At 56.1% G+C, this 15,785-nt stretch overlaps 8 protein-coding genes across 15 annotated transcripts; 5 read left to right on the top strand and 3 right to left on the bottom strand.

Annotated features, from left to right (window-relative positions):
* Window positions 1–924: 924 nt before the first annotated feature.
* Window positions 925–2,008, top strand: H310_02969 (hypothetical protein; the record flags this gene model as incomplete). Its single annotated transcript, XM_008866681.1, has 3 exons — window positions 925–1,383; window positions 1,433–1,654; window positions 1,847–2,008. The coding sequence occupies 3 exons, from the start codon at window positions 925–927 to the stop codon at window positions 2,006–2,008; spliced, it is 843 nt and encodes a 280-aa protein (XP_008864903.1).
* H310_02968 (hypothetical protein) lies at window positions 1,775–3,408 on the bottom strand. Of its 5 annotated transcripts, XM_008866677.1 has the most exons (8): window positions 3,186–3,408; window positions 2,973–3,125; window positions 2,834–2,921; window positions 2,724–2,781; window positions 2,616–2,667; window positions 2,489–2,571; window positions 2,336–2,431; window positions 1,775–2,285 (listed from the first exon to the last, which is right to left on the bottom strand). In XM_008866677.1, the coding sequence occupies exons 1-8, from the start codon at window positions 3,361–3,363 to the stop codon at window positions 2,058–2,060; spliced, it is 936 nt and encodes a 311-aa protein (XP_008864899.1). In that variant the 5' UTR covers window positions 3,364–3,408; the 3' UTR covers window positions 1,775–2,057. The 5 variants fall into 5 exon arrangements, with proteins under 5 accessions (XP_008864899.1, XP_008864901.1, XP_008864898.1 ...); XM_008866679.1 differs by having other exon boundaries at window positions 2,973–3,408; XM_008866676.1 differs by having other exon boundaries at window positions 2,336–2,571.
* Window positions 3,409–3,475: 67 nt separating this feature from the next.
* On the top strand, window positions 3,476–6,306 carry H310_02967 (hypothetical protein). Its single transcript, XM_008866675.1, has 10 exons — window positions 3,476–3,587; window positions 3,644–4,109; window positions 4,160–4,393; window positions 4,465–4,512; window positions 4,557–4,697; window positions 4,745–4,873; window positions 4,918–5,010; window positions 5,148–5,390; window positions 5,452–5,595; window positions 5,642–6,306. Exons 1-10 carry the CDS (start codon window positions 3,499–3,501, stop codon window positions 6,179–6,181), a joined length of 2,127 nt encoding a protein of 708 aa, XP_008864897.1. The 5' UTR covers window positions 3,476–3,498; the 3' UTR covers window positions 6,182–6,306.
* Window positions 6,307–7,151: 845 nt separating this feature from the next.
* H310_02966 (hypothetical protein) lies at window positions 7,152–8,078 on the top strand. Its single transcript, XM_008866674.1, has 3 exons — window positions 7,152–7,314; window positions 7,365–7,507; window positions 7,560–8,078. Exons 1-3 carry the CDS (start codon window positions 7,213–7,215, stop codon window positions 8,029–8,031), a joined length of 717 nt encoding a protein of 238 aa, XP_008864896.1. The 5' UTR covers window positions 7,152–7,212; the 3' UTR covers window positions 8,032–8,078.
* Window positions 8,079–9,487: 1,409 nt separating this feature from the next.
* H310_02965 (hypothetical protein) lies at window positions 9,488–11,094 on the top strand (the record flags this gene model as incomplete). Its single annotated transcript, XM_008866673.1, has 2 exons — window positions 9,488–10,655; window positions 10,703–11,094. 2 exons carry the CDS (start codon window positions 9,488–9,490, stop codon window positions 11,092–11,094), a joined length of 1,560 nt encoding a protein of 519 aa, XP_008864895.1.
* Window positions 11,095–12,463: 1,369 nt separating this feature from the next.
* Window positions 12,464–12,886, bottom strand: H310_02964 (histone; the record flags this gene model as incomplete). Its single annotated transcript, XM_008866672.1, has 1 exon — window positions 12,464–12,886. The coding sequence occupies exon 1, from the start codon at window positions 12,872–12,874 to the stop codon at window positions 12,464–12,466; it is 411 nt and encodes a 136-aa protein (XP_008864894.1). The 5' UTR covers window positions 12,875–12,886.
* Window positions 12,887–13,168: 282 nt separating this feature from the next.
* On the top strand, window positions 13,169–13,800 carry H310_02963 (histone H4). Its single transcript, XM_008866671.1, has one exon. The coding sequence runs from the start codon at window positions 13,199–13,201 to the stop codon at window positions 13,508–13,510; it is 312 nt and encodes a 103-aa protein (XP_008864893.1). The 5' UTR covers window positions 13,169–13,198; the 3' UTR covers window positions 13,511–13,800.
* H310_02962 (hypothetical protein) lies at window positions 13,598–15,136 on the bottom strand. 4 transcript variants are annotated; one of them, XM_008866667.1, is made up of 7 exons: window positions 15,100–15,136; window positions 14,750–15,052; window positions 14,565–14,686; window positions 14,277–14,518; window positions 14,126–14,231; window positions 13,947–14,064; window positions 13,598–13,895 (listed from the first exon to the last, which is right to left on the bottom strand). In XM_008866667.1, exons 1-7 carry the CDS (start codon window positions 15,100–15,102, stop codon window positions 13,827–13,829), a joined length of 963 nt encoding a protein of 320 aa, XP_008864889.1. In that variant the 5' UTR covers window positions 15,103–15,136; the 3' UTR covers window positions 13,598–13,826. The 4 variants fall into 4 exon arrangements, with proteins under 4 accessions (XP_008864889.1, XP_008864891.1, XP_008864890.1 ...); XM_008866669.1 differs by having other exon boundaries at window positions 14,750–15,136; XM_008866668.1 differs by lacking the exon at window positions 13,598–13,895 and having other exon boundaries at window positions 13,901–14,064.
* Window positions 15,137–15,785: the final 649 nt, after the last annotated feature.

Raw genomic sequence — 15,785 nt, 5'->3', positions numbered from 1 at the left:
GGTCGATCGGTCCTAGCCACTCAAGCTATCCCAGCTGGGACAATATTGCTCACAGAATCGCCTCACGTTCTGGCTGTGGGAGTTGCGAACGCCTGCTCTGCGTGCGCCCGCTTGTCGCCGCCGAACCCACTCTCGTGCGATTATTGCAACATCGACATCTACTGCACCGAGGCATGTCGGGCGACCGCGTGGATTGCCGGTCACAGCCAGGAGTGCTCCATGCTCCTGCCAGACGGCGTCGAGCTGGATGCACTCTCTCGAGTTTTGCTTCGTCTGGTGAACCGAAGCCTCATGGGATCCCAGGACGATTGGTTTTCGTGGCACTTGGATCTCTCGAACGCGTGTAGCACTCGGCGCTGGACGAGCAACGACATGGCCGCTTTTCGAGCTTTCGTCCACTTCCCGCCGCTTCGACGCCACACCCCTTCCATCAACTCATCCATGCTCGTCGACAGCAACGTCTACTTTGCCTTGGTGAGCTCCTCGGCTGACGGAAACCTCCCCGTTGGCCTCTTGATCCTGGAACTCGACCGCCATCGTTGCCACGTTCGATTGTTCGTCCGGGTGCGGCGCTCTACGGCAACGTACAGCAGATGGCTGACGCAGCTCCAGAAGGCGGTAGCTACCTCTGTGCATCAATCTATCCTTTTGATTCTGCATGTTGACGGAGATGAGTCCTGCCACGCCGCCGCTGAATCTGCAGGCTTTGTCCGTCACACCGGACCATCGGTGTCGTCCGCACAGTTCCAATGAAAAAGCAGACCCAAGTCACTAGACACTGGCGGCGTCGAGGGCCTCCAATCGCACTTGGTGTCCATGCCTCCAGCGACCGCCGTCGACACAATTCTCTATGTCGCCACGTTGGCGGTGTTGAGTCCCTGGCGAGTTCACCTCGATGCCGTTGAGAGCGCGAAAACGCTTTCGATGCTCCTGGCGTTTGCTGGCCAGTTGCCGACCAACGTCCTCGCGATCACGGCGACGGCCCATGCAAGCGATCCCTACCATGCGCTGAGCCAGATCTCGCAAGTCCGAGTCGGTGTTGGAGTGTACAAACGAATGGCGTTGTTCAACCACTCGTGCGCGCCGAATGCATTCGTTCGCTTTGACAATGCCACGCTGACCTTGATCACCAGTCGCGACATTGCACCACACGAACAGGTGTGCATTTCGTACGGCCCGCACGCGGCCAAAATGGACGGTCCCGCGCGCCGCCACCATCTCCAAGCCCAGTACTTCTTTTGGTGCGAGTGCGACGCGTGCGGCGCAGCCCATGTCCAATCGATCCACGAACTTCCCATCAACTTTGTCGAGCGAACTCAAGCTGTCGAAGATACAATCGTCCGCAGCATCGCACAGGCTACGTCACCCGGCGACTTCGCACGCGTATGGCGCCTTGCGTGGCATTTTGCAACCATTCAATCGTGGTGAGTAGATCCAAGACATGGCAACAATGGTGCTCCACGAACGACAAGCGGTGTTGCCTGCTGCCCACGTGCTCGTCGGTCGTGCGTACGACCTCCTCGCGCAAGTCGCAGCAACAGCGGGAAACTTTACGTGCGCCGCGTCGCATAGTTTAAAGTCGCTTGCGATTCTAGAGGCTCTCTACAGCCCTCTGGATGCCGAGTTGGGTCACGAATACCTCAAGGCGGCCCAGGTACGATTGCACAGCGCAAAAAAGTCTCGACCAAGTCATCGAGTACTTCATGCGCTGTGTGCTTTCCTACTCATGATCACGCGCGACTGGCCTGGTCGTACCAGCTTGCGTCGAGCCAAGTTGGTGAAGACATGCTGTATGTGGAAGAGGGCTATTTTTCCTAACGCCGCCATCGTGTGTTGTTCATCGTAGCTGCTGTATCACGCGGGCCAGTTGGACGCTGTGGCGTCGCCGCTCGCACGTGCCAAGGCGGCGCTGTCCTTGCATGTGCCCGCTCACGACCCTGCGCTCTCAGACGTTGCTGAACTCACGGCGATGCTGTCGGTTGTTCGAAAGCACCTCCCCTGTTCTTAATCCTCAACAGAGTGTCACGCCATGGTAATGAGGTCTCTGCCATCACAAGTCATCGACCTGCCAAGACCGCGGCGCGATGGGCTGACGCTTGTGCGACGAGCGCAGCGAGTTCGTCGCGGGCGTGTTGGACATTCTCTGCAATCGATTTGTCTTTCGTCGCCAACGCCATGTCAAACCAGTACAGCCCTCGGGTGTAGTCAACCGACAGGCCGCCGTCGCCGTGGACGTGCATGAGTCCGAGGTAGTACATGGCGGGCCCATGTTGCATTGACGCCGCCTGCGCCAAAGTACGCATGGGAAAACGGAAGATTGAGTTGGTAAACATACCTTGTTGAAGAGACCAACCGCTTGCTCCACGTCCTGGCGGACTCCACGACCGTACGCATGCATGAGTCCCAAGTAGAATGCAGCATCAGGGACATGCTGCACCCAAAGATATCGATTGTGACATGTCTCTAGGATAGAGCAGGGACCCCCCACCTGAGCGGAAGCCAGCGCGTACAATTGCGCGGCGGCAGTGAGATTCTGTGCGACGTGGCGGGTTCCATACTCGTAGTACACGCCTATGACCAAGCACATTGGTCGACGAACGTGCGTCGACGTGTACCGAGGTGGAATTGGCCGTGTGGGTTGCCTTGGGCGGCGGAATCTCGAATGAGCTGACGGCAGAACCTTGCAGTGAGCAACTACGGACTGCGTGGAGCGGTGTCGCTACCTCAAACGCCATGGAATCGGCAGCAGACGACCTCGGGCCACGGCCATCGCGAAGCATCCTGCGGGTTTTGAAGCAACGTAGGCACGGTGGCATGCCCTGTTGAGACGTACGTGCCAAGGAGCCACTGGCTATCTGCGTGACCTTTGTCGGCGGCAGGTTTGAGAAACGAATATGCCATCGAATCGTCTTGGACGACACCTGGCAGCCAAGCGGTGACAAACTCGTAAGAAAAGGGTGTTGCAAGCCTACCGTCACCACCTTTGTAATGCAAGAGCCCTAGCGCAAATTGCGCGTCCACGTGGCGATCTGCCGCGGCTTTCCTGAAGAATCGCACTCCGGCATCCTTGTCTTGGGCGACGCCGTGGCCGTAGAACTGCATGAGTCCAAACAAGTACATCGCATCTAGCGTCGATTTCGTCGTCATCATCGGCTATCTTGTTGAACTCGAGACGACGAGCGCACCTGGACGTTCTTGCCGCACGCCGTTCATAATCTGGCGAAGTGCTCCTTCGTGCATGGGAGCATTTGGATTCGAGATGCCGAGTCCGTACCGCTTGCCTAAGTCAAACTGCATCGTGCTGCCGACATGCGAAGTCCGCAGCGCAAGGATAACGACACACGCAAGCAACGCGTGCCACATCCCCGCCGCTTCGCTGCCGCGCCGGTTCAGGATGATGATGTGCTGCGAAATTTGGATACAGTTCCGGTTACATTATCCGGATACTCCCGTCGTGTTTTTGTATCATCATATCGCCGCGGTGATACCCGATCGAAGATGGCGGCGGCGGCAACACCTCAGTACGCGGCTCTGTTTCGATGGGCCCATCATTGTGACAGCGTGAGCATCGCTGGCTCCTTCAACAAGTACTGCACCGCGCCTTCTATCCAGCTTTTCTGTCGTCTCATGCCGTGTCTTGTAGCTGGGGAGAAAAGTTCCCGATGGAAAAGCATGCGGATGGCACGTTCTCGATCGCGTTGGATCTGGCGGCGGGATTGTACCGCTACAAATTCTTTGTGGACAACAAAGCGTGGAAGTATGACCCTGATTACGCCTTTGCCCAAGACGGGTACGGCAACCTCAACAACTTTATCACGATCACTCCTGCGGCGGGCGACGCCGTCCAAGTCCCGATTCCAACCATGCTGCGTGGCCCCGATCTCCGCGAACTTCCAACGATGAATCCCGCCGCGACGATTGCTTCCTCTGAAGTGCGCAAAAACACCACGCCACCGGTTCTTCGACCGCTGCCCCCGACGATTCGTCGTCTGTCGGGAAAGCATGCCTTCCCCAGCACCCCGGCCACCGACGCGATCGTGCAGCAATCTCCCCGTATCAAACCGCGATCTGAACTCAAGAAGATGCCGCCGGCTCTCATCAAGCGCGACGTATGTAAGAGTCTTCGATGCCTCTATCTCAAATGGACGCGTTGCTGTAGTCGATCATCAAGCCGGACAATGCGGAGTACGGACTCGATGAGACTGCCGAGGCTGGTCGCACGCGCACGCCGTCTGGAGGGTCGATGACGCGGTCCAAGAGCGAGGAATCTCTCAAGGCGCTCGACGCTGGTCTCGAAAGCCGCGCAACTATCGTTCAACCCGCGCCAAAGCGGCTTTCCGTCTCTCACCGCGAGTTCAGCCAGACGAGCATCCTTCTGGCGGCGCGCACAGAGGTACATCATAAGCTGTTGTAGCCATTTCGGCATGTCGCATCGATTTGTCGGCACTGACGACCGACGGCTAGCACTTTGGTGGGGATTTGGTCACTCAAGAGCACCAGATGCGGCAACAGGTACCGCGCGATGGTATATCCGAGTGACATGAACGTGATGGCAGGACGGCGGCCATCGATCGACACTGTCGTACCCGGTTTCGATGGCGAACGAATCGCAGCAGCGCAGTGGGAAGCTTCTCATTGTTCTCGTGGGACTGCCCGGCCGCGGCAAGACCTTTCTCGGCCACATTCTCGCCAGACATGTATCGTCCCAACCGAGCGACCGTCGACTCTGATCGTTCGTGTCTAGCTGACTTGGATGGGCCACGCGACCAAGGTGTTTAACGTGAGCGAGTACCGCCGCACGATCGTCAAGGCAGAAGTGACGCACCACTTTTGGGACCCTGACAACACGTCCGACTCGCAGAAGCGCGCCGAGGTGCGTCGACATGGCGGACTCGGCGGCTTCATCTATATACGTAGATTGGCGTGGCGTGCTTGAAAGATGCGCTGGACGCCCTGGCCAACGACACGTGCACGTGCGCTGTGTTTGATGCGACGAACGCTAGTGTTGCGGTGAGTTTGCATCGCTTTCGTGCGACAGTTTGCGTGTCAACATGCGTGGCGTGGGAGATTTTCGTGAAGGGAGGATGCGTTGGAGATCAAATGCCATCGGTGCAAGGAATCATTTCCGTTGACATCATGCGCTGTAGCGACGCAAAGAAATCCGCGAAGCGGCGGCGGCGCGGCCGTTCAAGTACGAGCTGCTCTTTATCGAGTCGATCTGCGACGACCCGGAGCTCATTGCCATCTCCATCAACGAGATGAAGCTCAACTCGTACGACTACGCGCACTTCACGCTCGACCAAGTCGTGGAAGACTACCATCAACGCATTGAGCACTACCGCGACGTGTACATGCCGTTGGAAGAGACGGAGCGGTGCTCGTTCATCAAGGTTTTCGTCTCCATGACACGGAATGAAACCTGATGGACCACCCCTCCCAACGCATATGTAGATCATCGACGTTGGCCGGCAGATCTTTTGCAACCAAGTGTACGGCTATCTTCAATCGCGCATCATGTTCTTGATGGCCAACCTGCAACTCCGACCGCGGCCGATTTGGCTCAGCCGCCACGGCGAAAGCGTCTACAACACGCAGGTACGACAGCCACGCCGCCCACCGTCGACCAACGGCGGCGGTGTAGGGCTTGATTGGCGGCGACTCGCCGTTGAGTCCGTGGGGTGTGCAGTACGCCGAGCAGCTCGACAAGTTTATCCAAGCGCATTACCCCGACGACACGCAGCTGAGTGTGTGGACGTCCACGATGACTCGAACGGGCCAGACAGTGGAGCGCATCGCGAGCCATGGCCGCGTCGTGGTCAAGTGGAAGCAGCTGGACGAGATCGACGCCGGTATTTGCGACGGCATGACGTACGAGCAGGTTGCGGCGCAGTACCCGGAGGAATACCGCGCGCGCAAGACCAACAAGTTGCACTATCGGTACCCTCGTGGCGAGTCGTACCAAGACGTGATCCACCGCTTGGAGCCCGTCATCACGGAGCTCATGCGTCTCGACCGCCCGGTGCTCATCGTGGCGCATCAAGCAATTCTCCGCGTACTGTACGCGTACTTGACCAACAAGCACCCGGAAGAGTGCCCGACGATTGACATTCCGCTCCATGTCGTCATTCAAATCACTCCCAAGGCGTACCACTGCGAAGAAGTGTGGCACCATCCGCTTTAGCGTGCAGGAGGTGGCCGACGATGAACTGCGCGGACCAGGGGGCTCGAGTCGCAACAGTTTCACCCCGAGTAATACGAAATCATCTTGTCTCTCGATGCTGAAAATGGGCGTCGGAGCGACTGCGATCGATGCGTTGTACGTCCAGATCTGGTCATGTGCCCAACCACCTCCCATGCCATCCCCCGAGTCATTGTCGACCAACCATGGCAAGACAGCATTTGGGCATTCCTCATTCATCCCGGGCTGTGCCACTTACAGTGCAAAAGGCTTGCATGATTTAGAAATCCAAGCGGTGCCCGAGACGGACGGCGCTGTGATGTTATCCGTCTGCGCAATGAAAGCAGCTCGATGGCATCGCGCTGGCTGATCATGTCCAGCATGACGGCGGGCACTATCCATTCACGATTGCATTCCAGATGCACACCCGTGCTATTTTGACTTCGCGGACAAGGACTACTCGACACGACTGTCCGCATGCCGTGGACAACGGATGTCTCGAGTACTCCATGACAAAAGCATGGTGTCCTTGTCGGCGGCACCCATCCTCGCAACTTTCGATCTGGGAGCATGACCAGCATTACGACGCCATCGCTTGGGGCTTCCCAAAGCATCATACCAAGTAGAAAAAAGATGTGGTTGCAGATTCCTTTCGAACGACGCCATATTCCATTGGGAGGGACCATCGACATTCTGGGTTGCGATCCTTCCACTACCAAGAGCGGAAGCTTTTCCCTGCTCTGTTACCAGCCTGAGGCGGTGCACCTCTCTTTAAGAACCTCGTTGGGCCCCTTGCTGAGTCCCCACAATGTTCACTCCTGGTTTGAAACGGGCACCCCATCCACATGCCGTGGATAGATCCCTCACAATAGTGACATCTCCCTTAAAGAACCCTACCCCGCCAGAAGCCTGCGGTGACAAGTTGACGCCACTCAACCCGGTGATATCATGGGTTTGCGTATTTTATACAAGCTGGCAATTTGGCCCGGGTTCGAGCCCTGGAAGTCGCGGTTTTACACGAACGACTGGCCGCCATGGCAGACACGATCGTGGTCGCGATCGACGACGTTCGCGTGTGCGAAGAAAGGATATGCATTGGCGTCCGGGACAAACAGCTTGACTTGACACTTGTCCTTGTACGCATGACCCCCGCAATCGTCGAGCTCGGACTCATGCGGTCTCGTAGGACGAAGATGAACTCGCGCCGCTGTTTGCCGGAGCCGCGTGGGCTGGCACGTTGGTGTGGGATGCTGCTGTCGTTCTGGCGAACCACGTCCTCAACGACGTGCAAGTGGACTCATTGCGAGTTCTCGAGCTTGGCGCGGGCATGTACGTCATCTCTTTCGACAACAACGATGAGTCACACGACTGCAAATATTAGCGGTGTCCCAGGAATGGTTGCCAGCATCCTTGGCGCCAAGCACGTCGTGCTCACGGAACAGCCGGAACTCGTCCCATTGCTCCGGACCAACATTCGCCGAAACTTCCCCAACGGCGGCGTGACCGCATCCGCCTTGAGCTGGGGCGTCGATGCCGCCAATGCGTTTTGCGACGAGCATGGCGCATTTGACATTGTGCTAAGTTGCGATTGCATTTATCAGCCACTGTACGGGGAGTCGTGGCGAGCTCTGGCGCTGACGATGGATGTACTGTGCAAGCGGAACCCGGCGTGCATCGTCCTGGTCGCAGTCGAACGCCGCCACGAAGACGGCATCGATGCGTTCCTCGAGTATTTGCCAGTCGCGACGGCGCTGCAAGCGACGCATTACCGCACGGTTCCCAAGGCGACGAAATCTCTTGGCGACGAAGGTGTCGGTCTCGAACTGTATCGGATAACGTTGACGCATGAATAGATTTGTTGAGTTCAGGCGGGTGTCTTGATACATCTTTTCAACTGTGCTTGGATGAGAGAGCCGACACATGCATCCCCGTCGCAGCTCACGGACACTGACCGTTTGACTCCCTCGTGGCCATTCTGTGCTATGAGGCTCATGCGAATAGCCAGGGTGCATCGCATTCCCTCAGGCTAATCAACCATTCTCGTTGACTCTATCATATAGCTGTGGTCCAGGCCTCGAACATGCCCAAAAGCGACTGCTGCAGGATGGAGCTCGTGGCTGGTCGCGATGTTGGCACCGTTCCCTTACGCTGCACGACTCCGTTATCAGCGCCATAAATAGGACTGTGAAAAATTCGCGTGTGCCACCTTCACCTCGACATTACATGCTGGGCCAGCGCGACGAAACTCCACAAACCTGCCATCAACATCGCCCCAAGCTCTCGCATTCCATGCTTCATGGGCCGAACATCTCTCGTCACCACTAGTAACATGCCGAAGTGCGTCCAACCAACAAAACACTCTTCTTGTCACCGCCTCAGGAGCTTCTGACACAAAAGCGGTGAGGCGCATCGTGTAAACAGGTGCACGAGGCGCGCCAAGATGCACGCTCCTCGCTGTCACTTCGCAGCGGCTAGTTCATTGCCATCTCACCGTTGGGATCGCGCAAGCTGGAGAGCGATTGACTGTGGCGCGTAGCGGAGGGTCGACTTTGTCGACTGGGTTGAGTATGTGGGAACGGCATGGCCGAGCGATACCACCGTGGTACGAGACGAGGACGGCGCCTGATCGACGCGGGATGGTTCGGAGCGCGATGGGGTCATCACCTGGTCGCAGTGGATACATGCGACAGCTACCACGCATCCCTTTTAAGCTAGGTGTGGATGCTCGAGGAGCAAAGCACGGTAATCCGACCGACTTGATGGTCCTAACATCGTAGAATTGCAAGGCTGGAACTCGCAGAAGCAAGGCAATGTGGAGAGAACGAAGTCCAGCATTTTCCTTCTCCACCAAGTCGCTGAGTCGCCGAAAGGGTGCACATGGCGCAGCAATTGCTTGGTGCGACGTATGCGAGCTTGGAGCCACAGAACGTTCATTCATGCGACACCGCAAAGCGTATTTATGTGCCAGTGCAGGGCGCACCTGTAGACACACGTGTTTCTGTCCCAGAGTCGCCCACTATTAAACAGATCCTCCCTCCGACTCTTACGATGTTGGCTATGCGGCGCCTTCATTCTCTCCAGGCGTCGGCACCATCGCGACCAGGGAGTCAGCGGCCGCTCGCTGTCGGGTGTGCATGACGTCCATGTGGTCGAGCCCGTCCTCGGTGAATTCCTTCGTCAAATTTCAAGACGTTGAGGCACATGCCAAGGATTCCACCGGATATCGCGATGTTTATCCGTATGTCCACACCGCCCGTTGCCGATTTTCTTGGGCGATCCGAGCAGATTCAAATTTGCCGTCAAATCCTCATGGCGACTTCCTCGCGATCCTCGGACCCCGGTGAGTTTCCGCCGCCGTCGCCGTCCCACCGAGAGCTGCCGAAAGTCACGGAAGTGCAGCCGCCTTTCATGGCGAAGCACCCCAAGGGTTTTGGCTATATGACGCACATGGAAGGCATCATGATTAACGACACGTACCTGCTGCCCGTGCCTCACTTGGCGCAATGGCTTCCCGATGAAAATGCGTTTTACCCCAACGAGCGCAACATCGACACGCAAGACAAGAAGGAAGAGCGGGAATATGATCGGACGTCCACATACAACCGCATCATGTCTCAAGATGATGTGATCCTCGGTGACATTCGACGACACCCCCGACAACAACCCGTGTCCCGCGCGTACCTCCGCGCTGGTCCTCGCGCGAGTCTGTATTTTGACCCTAACAAGGTCAAAGCAGCGATTGTGACATGCGGTGGGCTCTGTCCTGGCTTGAACAACGTCATTCGCGATATCACGTTGGCGCTGTGGAATTTGTACGGCGTACGCGACATTTACGGCATTCGCATGGGGTTTGAAGGATTCCACAACTGGACGGACTTGAAGCAGAAGGAAGCACCGATCATGCTCAACCCGACGATCGTCGGCGGCATCCACCACAACGGAGGGACGATTTTGGGGTCGAATCGAGGCGGGTTCGATGTGGAGAAAATCCTGTCATTCTTGACCACGAACGGCATCAACCAGTTGTATGTGATTGGGGGCGATGGAACGCACCGAGCGGCCAACATCATCGCGGACGAATGCCGCGCGAGGTCGCTTCCGATTGCGATCGCCGGCGTGCCCAAGACCATCGATAACGACGTGGATCTCTTGGATCGGTCGTTCGGGTTCAACACGGCTGTGGAAGAAGCCCAACGTGCGATTCGGTCCGCCATGATTGAAGCAACGTGCGTGCCCAACGGCATTGGGGTCGTCAAGCTCATGGGTCGCTCGGCGGGGTTCATTGCAGCTCACGCCACCCTTAGCAGCGGCGACGTCGACTTGTGCTGCATCCCCGAAGTCCCGATTGTGTTGGACGGTCCGCGAAGTTGTTTGGCCCATGTCGAGCGCGTCGTGCAGCAAAAAGGGTACGCTGTCGTGGTCGTGGCTGAGGGTGCTGGCGAAGAATTGCTCGGGACGTCGGCGCAAGTAGATGCTGGTAAGTTTTCTCGCGGTGGAGTGAGCGTCACTGAAGCGAACGTGTAGGCGGCAACAAGAAATTGCCCCCGATTGGCGAGTTTATGAAGGGCGAACTGCTCCGCCATTTCAAAACGAACGGCAAAGTCGCCACAGTCAAGTACATTGACCCGTCGTACATGATTCGCAGTGTGCCCGCCAACGCCGCCGACAGTTTGTACTGCATGTTGCTGGGCCAGAATGCCGTCCACGGCGCGATGGCTGGGTACACGGGGTTCACGGTTGGTCTGAGTGCGAACCGAGTCGTGTTCTTCCCGATCACGGCCGTCACGAAGAACTCGCCGCGGTGCATGGACCCTGTTGGCCGCACGTGGGAACGAGTGCTGTGCATGACACGCCAGCCCAACACGGTCCAAGAAGGGTGGACGGCCCCTGGCGCGACCTCGTCCAACTTAATTTAACGTGACAGGTCGTTCGTTCTTCCCGAGTGCGTGGACGCAACTACTGCACGATCGCACGTTGACCCTTTCGTGCTGCCATCCTGTATCTTTGCCGGCCTCAAAACTGCCGAGATGGAGTCCCAGCGACGTCTGCGTCTAGGCTTTGTTGAGGTCGGGCTCTGGGGTCCAACCAACCTGCATGGACACACGATCCATCTCTTTGTCCTTGCATCTCTTCCGCATGACAAGATCTAGCTGCGTAGGTATTCATGATGAGCATCGAGGCCTTGCCATTCGGGCGCAGTGACTTTCGTAGTTTGTCGTCGGGATTGCAAGGTACTGGCAATGGTAGCTCATGAAGCCGACACTGCCAGCGGTGAAGAAATTCTGTAGGGCAAATCTCTTGATCGCGATTCACCTGTGGCTGCGGACAGCCCAGCCCCAGAAAAGGCCTACCCTTTTTGATCACCTTGCGACACTCGTCCAGTTTCTTCCTACGAAAACGTAGTGCTTTCAGTGACGGGAGGTTGGTGGACCGGTTTACCATGGATGAACCGCGGGTCAAGGCGGACCTTGCGTTCAACGTCGGCGCACGGTGTCCATGAACAACCTTTTTGCCCCGTGAAGTGCATGCTGTTTTGATGGAGTGACGGCAGAGGGCGGCTGAAGCCATACCTTGGTGGGTTGCACATGCAGCACGTTGCCGACGCGTCACGATGGTGGCTCGAGCGATTGCACCTAACTCCGGATTTCTCCATGACCTGCTACTGTTCGGTCATCGTTCTCGACGAAGTAAGCGTGCTGCTGCACTCTCGCGTCACGACTGGTCTTTCCAAGAGCAGAAGAAGTCCCATTTGGCACAACCTTCGTCATCGCCATGCAACGTGCCCGTCCGTCAATGGATAATGCCAACATCTTGAATTCTTGATGCTACATCGTTGTCCAGATGGACATCAAGTGACATGCCACCTACGACACGACACTTTCCACAATCGTTGTCGACTGTGCGATTCCGATGGCGCAACACGTTGCGTGACGTGGAATGGATCGCAGTTGGCAACAATGCATGGGACAGTTGTGCGGTGCTGGTCGACGGCGTGGTCTTGGACGAGGGACAAGGTCCCCATTGTCTGCCGTTGAACCATGCCAACCCAAGGGAACCATTTGCAAGAAGAGACCCGGAAACAATGTTGTCCATCTGACGACAGTTTGCCTCGAACGGACTACAGCATCGCGCTTAGTCACTAGTACATGATGACAAGAGGCGAGTGGAGCAGATAAGTAAAAGACTGGGGGAGAGAGGCTCGACAGAATTTCCTCGGCGGTTGGGTGGTGTTGAAAAACACCAGAGGGGAGGACACGCTACCAGGTCATGGTGGCTAATGTCAATTTAAGAGCGTTCACCACGGATGCGGCGAGCCAATTGGATGTCCTTAGGCATGATCGTGACACGCTTGGCGTGGATGGCGCACAGGTTGGTGTCTTCGAACAATCCGACGAGGTAGGCTTCAGCGGCTTCTTGCAAGGCCAAGACAGCCGAGCCTTGGAAGCGCAAGTCGGTCTTGAAGTCTTGGGCGATTTCACGCACCAAGCGTTGAAAAGGGAGCTTGCGGATCAAGAGTTCCGTCGACTTTTGGTAGCGACGGATCTCACGCAACGCGACCGTACCGGGGCGGTAGCGATGGGGCTTCTTTACACCACCGGTGGCCGGGGCGGACTTGCGGGCAGCTTTGGTGGCCAATTGCTTACGGGGCGCCTTGCCGCCGGTAGACTTACGCGCAGTTTGCTTGGTGCGAGCCATGCTAGTTGGTTGAGATTTCAAAAATGCGGCTTGCCTTCACGGCGTTCCAAAATCAAGGTACTCGTTTCAAAAAGGACCGCTCCGACCTCAGGCAGAAAAATATTCCACCAATCAATGCGGAGTAAGCTTCATTTCTGTGCATTAACTGGCGGGATTTTTGCAAAATCCACCAATCGAGTATAATGTTTTGGCGGGAGCCAATCAAATATACTGCCGTGCGTGAGATATTCGGGGGGAATTTGTCAAATTCGCTGTAGTCTTCTTCTGCCATCGCCACCTACCTCGATTGCCATTTTGGAATTTCAATTCATCAACTCAAGCAACATGTCTGGTCGCGGAAAAGGCGGTAAAGGTCTCGGAAAGGGCGGTGCCAAGCGCCATCGCAAGGTCCTTCGCGATAACATCCAAGGTATCACCAAGCCCGCTATCCGCCGTCTCGCTCGTCGTGGTGGTGTCAAGCGTATCTCTGGTTTGATTTATGAAGAAACCCGCGGTGTGCTCAAGGTTTTCTTGGAAAACGTGATCCGCGACTCGGTCACGTACACGGAACACGCTCGCCGAAAGACCGTCACGGCCATGGATGTCGTGTACGCATTGAAGCGCCAAGGCCGCACTTTGTACGGTTTCGGCGGTTAAATCGTGTCCAGGCACTCCCAGAGTGGATTTTCATATCTGCATTCCCCTGGTGTTTTTAAACACCACCCAAAACTTGAGAAAGTTGATCGGTGTTCCAGTTCTCCTTAGACTCTAATGCTTGACGCCTCAGTGAACATGTTCAGAACTTGACACCGCTGTCGTCAACGACCGAATAATGAATGCCACAAGGTCCTTCAAGTGGCCCACGCTTCTTGCTTCACACTCTGAGTCCGTTCACAGTGTACAACAACGATCACTTAAGGCGAAGACTACTACTCCAGAGAGCCTATATGAATGCATGCCGTCATGCCATCGACTATGCAATTCTCCCCTCATGTTCGAGTTCCTCGAGCAGTTCTTTAGACGGATGGCGTCCATTGATCAGCTACAACACAGTCCTGATCATTCACTCGCGACGGACCATGCCACGACGTACTTTGCAGACAAAAGTCAGGATGTGCGCCTTGCCAACTTCAGCCATTGCGCGTGGGCCATATCCATAGCTCTTGGTGCGCTTTCCATCGTTGTCAATGTCGGAATGGCATGACAAGTACCTGTCGCCACCATTCCATGAGGAAACCTGCGCGCGTTCCCTCCAGGTCGTCACGCACGTACAGTTGCGACTCAAACAGCTTGACGAGTGGCACCATGTCCCCAAAGATCGCATTCCGCTTGTCTCGGATGGAGCTATCGAGCAGACTCAAGCTTTTCCACAGTTCATCTATGGGAAGGAATGAGGTCAATGTCTCGACCACGAAAACTCGACCTTCCCCCAGTAGCCGTCGTGGCGCGCACCAGATGAGCCCAAAGATTATCATGAGGAGGCCGCGTTCCTTCATGCCATGACACTTGTTGATCCTGAGCAGGTGCTTCTGGTCCTGGATGTTGTTTATGATGAGAAAAACGTCCTTCTTGGATGAAGCGTCGCCCAACGCGGCATCGTCCACCGCGACAACGCGGTAGCCAAAGAGAGACTCGAGTTTCTTGGCTGCCACCCCCAGGAAGTGTCTACGGCGATTTTTCCAGACGAAGGCGAAGAAACGAATCGACGTACCTGGCAGCATTGCGATGGTCTTTGAAGATTTCCTTGGTCAAGTCCCCGAGCTTGACGGGAGTGTGAGAACTTGCCCTGTACAACAGATACCGCACGGTTTTGGCCGTCAAGTCTTCCTTCGTCTACATTCGAGTGTGATGCAAACGCGTTGAACGAAGTCAGGATGCAGCCTGCCTCGTACATACCTTAGGATTCATGTTGCCAATTCGAGCAGGCTCGGCATCGTCGTCGTCTTGGTACACGTGGGACATGGACTGACTCGCGAATTGCTGGTCTGTGGCGGTGTCTCTCTGGGTGAAATTTAAATCGTCTTCTTCGTCGTCTTGCAGTGGATCGGATCGTTGACTGGACGTATGGTGTGCTTGAGAATGGTCCGTTCGTTTGGATCGCTTGGCAGGGTAAAACTCTACTTCGTCCGAGTCACTCCCTACATCTTGCAATGGCGGCCGGCTATGCCGCACCACTGCCTTTCGCTTCTCTGCGCGCCCCTATCGATCGGCGGTGAACGTTGCCACGAGCAGCTTGTCAGCGTTACCATGTTGCGCTATTTCGCGCCAGCGGGAACTCCCAAGCAATATTTCTTCTTTTCATTATGTCCAATTTTGGGTATTTTTTTAAAAACGAAGCTTCTTTCGACTTGAATTCACGAAGATTTTGACAAAATCTCACAATCCAGACTGTGCACAACTTCAAGGCTGATGGCGTCTCACTCTGTGCACCTTGAGCTCGCGAACGCAGGGGTGGAATCGAGCTTCCAGCAGAGCCACTTTCAGATAGAGGACCAACGGTGCTGTGAAGGCACCCATGGAAATCCACACGCGGAAGCGACATTGCGTGTCGGAGATTTGCTCGACGTCTTGAATTTTCTCCGCCCAGAGCAGCTATTTCGGCATGGAATTTGACGCAACAAGAAACTGCTTGAGTCGGCCACATGTCACGTGATCGCGTGTAGCTTTCCCTAGCTTGGACGTCTCCAAGCGAAACGGAATACAATCGTGTCGCCCACGGGTCCTTGCGTGTTCTTGGTAGCACGAGTTGCATACATGCTCCACATGCTGTATCCGTCGAGGTCTACCTTCTTGCCAAAGTCATGCGATGCTGGCGCGCCGATTGTATCGTCTGGTAGGATCGAGAACGCGCCTTGTGCGCAAACAGCCGTGGGTCCGAAGGGCGCTTATTCTTTGTGTCGCCGCGTCAGCAACCTTTACTTTGTGGTACTAG

This window comes from Aphanomyces invadans (genome assembly GCF_000520115.1).
Source record: "Aphanomyces invadans strain NJM9701 unplaced genomic scaffold supercont1.4, whole genome shotgun sequence".
NCBI classification, from domain to species: Eukaryota; Oomycota; class Saprolegniomycetes; order Saprolegniales; family Verrucalvaceae; genus Aphanomyces; species Aphanomyces invadans.
This window is presented reverse-complemented; position numbering and strand designations above follow the sequence as displayed.